This window comes from Notothenia coriiceps, unplaced genomic scaffold (genome assembly GCF_000735185.1).
Source record: "Notothenia coriiceps isolate Sejong01 unplaced genomic scaffold, NC01 NC01_scaffold00011842, whole genome shotgun sequence".
Classification (NCBI taxonomy): domain Eukaryota; kingdom Metazoa; phylum Chordata; class Actinopteri; order Perciformes; family Nototheniidae; genus Notothenia; species Notothenia coriiceps.
Window position 1 is genome coordinate 1 of NW_011344543.1, and position 4,138 is coordinate 4,138.

Consider the following 4,138-nt stretch of genomic DNA (forward strand, 5'->3'; position numbering starts at 1 on the left):
ATAAATGAATAAACCCTTTAGGAAACGCCACCTATAGGATCCACCCCCTTTAGGATCCGCCTCCTTGCTGTGGTCTGCATACAGACTCTATTGAAACAAACACTCAGAATATGAACACAGACATATAAGTTCCACTTAGCAAAGCGGAGGTTAAAACATTCATACAGAAATATGCAACATGGCAAGAACATTGGGACCTTACTTAGTAATACAGGAAGACATATTTATACAATTCAAAGGTATGTGGGGGATGGAAGGAAGGTGGGGTTTAAAAGAAGGGAAGAAAATGTAATTTCTCGGATGAGAATAAGTCATACAGGTCTCGATCATACATTAAATATAATTGGAAAGCATCCAACCGGAAAGTGTATACACTGTAGCCAGCCAGAAACTGTTGAACATGTTTTTTACTGCATTGCAGGAAACATAGTACTCAGAGAAAAGACCAGACACCAGACACTCAAGAAAGCAAAACATCATGAGTTTTCGCTATCAGGGCTGTTAGGGAAAACATCAGGCAATATGTATTGTGAGATTATTACGTTTCTAAGAGAAATCGATACATTTAAAGTAATAGAGTTTTGGTTATTTTCTTTCTTTTTTTATTGTTTTCTGCATAGTCTCTTGTCCACACTCCAGTCCAGTTGGTGGCGGTGGCACCTACAAGTTGGTTTGCCAACCGCCAATAAACACAAAAGAAGAAGAAGAAGAAGAAGAAGAAGAAGAAGAAGAAGAAGAAGAAGAAGAAGATTGAATTGATTGCTCTCGTCTGGCTGTCACAGCGTCGCTCTCTGATTGGTCAACATTCCATGGCGCCAAAACAGCGAAGAGGAAGAGTTGAAAACACAACAGGAGAGACCTCTGCTCAATATTTTGATTATATAATTTGGCATAAAGCTACTTTTGGCCTAATTTGAGCAGAAAATGGACACACAGTCATATTTACCAGTAAAACCTGGGGTGGGTATGGAGGAGAACTTTTTGTCTCTTGACGATATTTTGCTCTCACATGAGAGACTTCCTATCCGAACAGAGTGTAGCTTCCCGCGGCTGGGATTCCTGGAGAAGTCGAGTGACTCGCACGACATACCGGAGGTGAGTAAAGCTCTGAGGAAAATGTTGCCCTGATCGTTTTTAATGTTCATCCAAGGTATTTAGAAATAACTAAGTAGCCCCAATAGAGGTGTGTGTGTGTGTGTGTGTGTGTGTGTGTGTGTGTGTGTGTGTGTGTGTGTGTGTGTGTGTGTGTGTGTGTGTGTGACTGTGTGTGACTGTGTGTGACTGTGACTGTGTGACTTTTGGTACTTTAAGTATATTTTGATTCTAATACTTGTACTTTTACTTGAGTAACATTTGTATTGCAGGACTTTTACTTGTAACAGAGTATTCCTACACTCTGGTACTTCTACTTTTATTTGAGTACAAGATCTGAGTACTTCTTCCACCTCTGGAAAGAATGTAATGCCTTTAAAGCAGGCATGACTGTCATTACACACGTCCCATGATTACACTCACAATAAACAACAACAATCAATAGCGAGGACACAAATCAGGAAACTAAGATAGAAAATGCTAAAACTTGAAATGAAAACTAATAACGCTTCACGTTGTCATTGTCATTACAACTTTAGTGGTTACATCACAGTTCATCAAGGAGTCCAGCGGTGACATTACAAATAATTGAGCATAATGAAATGTGTTTGGTGGTGGTCATTATATATAAATTGGTATTATATTGGTACCAGGATATGAGATTAGATATCGTTAAGTGTCTTTTCCTGGTTTTAAAGTCGGCATCACAAAACAAACGTAACCTATGCAGCTGCACCCCAGGGAGAAGGGGTCTTCACAATGACTCCCCCCTCTGAGGACTATTTCTGATGTCTCAGGGTACAAAGATGGAGCTTCCTCTGTGGCTGTCGAAGGGTCTGTACGAGAAGAAGAGGAGGGTGCTGTCCGTGGAGCTGCCCAAGGTGTACAGAGAGGGCTGGAGGACCGTGTTCAACGCTGACCCCAACGTGGTGGATCTGCACAAGATGGGGCCCTACTACTACGGCCTGGGCTCCCAGATGCTGCACTTTGACAGCCCAGAGAATCCTGAGATCGCACAGACGCTGCTGCAGGTGAAACACACACACACACACACACACACACACACACACACACACACACACACACACACACACACACACACACACACACACACACACACACAACCCGGTATTCGGTATGAAGCGGTATACCGCCCAGCACTACTACTTAATATTAGTTTGTTATGCTTTGTATGAATGAGCTTCATTGCTCAGTCTGACAGCCGTAGAAAGGAGGACAATGCGCTTACAGAGATAAGTCGCACACTCACCGGCAGCAACATCCAGGGTCCGTCTGGCCAATCCGCTGAAAGCAATTCACTTCTCTCTGTTTGTTATTATAGAAACGGCCAAAACAAGCTTCTTATCCAATTTGCACAGGAACTTCACCAGCTCTTTTCTGAAAAGTAAAAAAAAAAGTGAAACTTGAATGAAAGGCAGGGACATTATTTGGTAATGGTGGAACACTTGCCGATATCATGTTCATGCATCGATAAACAAACGATATGCGGTAGGCAGGCAGACAGAGCTATTGTTTAATTGTGTTTTATTAAACATGAAGTCAATTGAAACAGGAAGAATGTGCTACACAGAAAGTGGATAATCTTCCTTTCTTTTTTGTGAGCTACATGTGCATGACTGTATGTCAGAGGGCTTCACACTTTCACAAATCCTTTCATACCTTACTCAGGGGGGATTAACAGCATTACAACAGTCAAGGTACAGTCCAGATTAAAGGCAAAACTTACAAAGAATACACAAGCACACATTTATAAGTCCACTTCCCAAAAGAAAAGCAGCATTTTAAAATAAGAAATCCAATAAAAGTCTTGAAGGAGCAATTATTACCTTTCCAACGTTGCAAATAAGCAGTGGCTGTGATGCACACAGTAGGGTTTCCGGCATATAACAACCTTCATTTTTACTTAGTTTTTTCCTGAGAGATAAACAATAACATGCTTTACAAACTTGCAACACCCTACACCCGTTTTCAGTTTCTCATTCACGATGTTTTGCAAAAGAAGTCAGATTCACAACTGAACAGCCAGTGTCATTCCAAACATCACAGCTAGAGGGAGCAATCGGATCAGAAACATGGCGGCCTGCTGGGTGTCTGCTGCAGCTGTTACAGGCAGATGTTCTCTAATCTCACACACACTATACGACTTCTCCCAACAAGGTCATCATACACTTAAAGTGGAAAAAGTGTCTGTCTGGTGTTAAAAAAACAACCATTAAAATAACCAGCTGGATATCGGATCCCCATTTCCATGTGATTTATTATTAAAAAAGAACCAAATCAGTAGAAACTGCAGAAACTTCTAAAACATCCCAAAAGTAATCATTCCAAACATTTGCTGGTGCGAACTATGATTTCCATTTGAATGCAGGTGTATCGACTATATGCCAGCTGTACTTGTCAAATGTTAGAACTAGCTGAACACAACTTTGATGTTTTAATATTTGTAGGAATATTTTGAGAGCTGGTTTTCCCTGAAGGCGAGTAACCTGAAGTTATACCTATCTGAAGTTTTACATATCAAAGGTTTTCCAAACTAGGTCAGTCAGAAGAGCGCCAGCAGGCCTCATGTACCTTCATTAACTCATCGCGATCACTTTCACTGGTACTGCACTTGCATTGGAGACATTGATCATCTTTGCATCAAATCTATATTAAAAGGTTTGTAGTGTTCTCTTGAGGTTCTATATGTAAAGTTAAGTCTGTAGACCAGGGGTGCCCAACCTTTTTTGAACCAAGAGCTACTTTTAAAGTTGCCAGTCTGCCGAGATCTACCAGTCCAAATAGAGAGTCGTAGCCATTACTGACAGCCTACTACCAGGTAAATACACACTTCTACTTGTATAAAACTGACCTTCGTACGATGAATACTTCATAAAATACTGCAGATCCTTTATCTTACCTCTTTCTAATCTACACACATACAAGTATTTAACTGAAGTTACACAACAGTGTTGTTGATACAGAGTTGGAGTTTATTCACACGTCACATACTACAGTGGGTAATGTTTTCAAGAAACATTGAACA

The 4,138-nt window shown here is 40.7% G+C and overlaps 1 protein-coding gene across 1 annotated transcript; it reads left to right on the top strand.

Annotated features, from left to right (window-relative positions):
• Positions 1–624: 624 nt before the first annotated feature.
• Positions 625–2,123, top strand: gins3 (GINS complex subunit 3; the record flags this gene model as incomplete). The annotated part of the gene is made up of 2 exons (XM_010772950.1): positions 625–1,095; positions 1,890–2,123. Coding segments are annotated over exons 1-2 (405 nt in total), but the record flags the coding sequence as incomplete, so codon positions are not given.
• Positions 2,124–4,138: the final 2,015 nt, after the last annotated feature.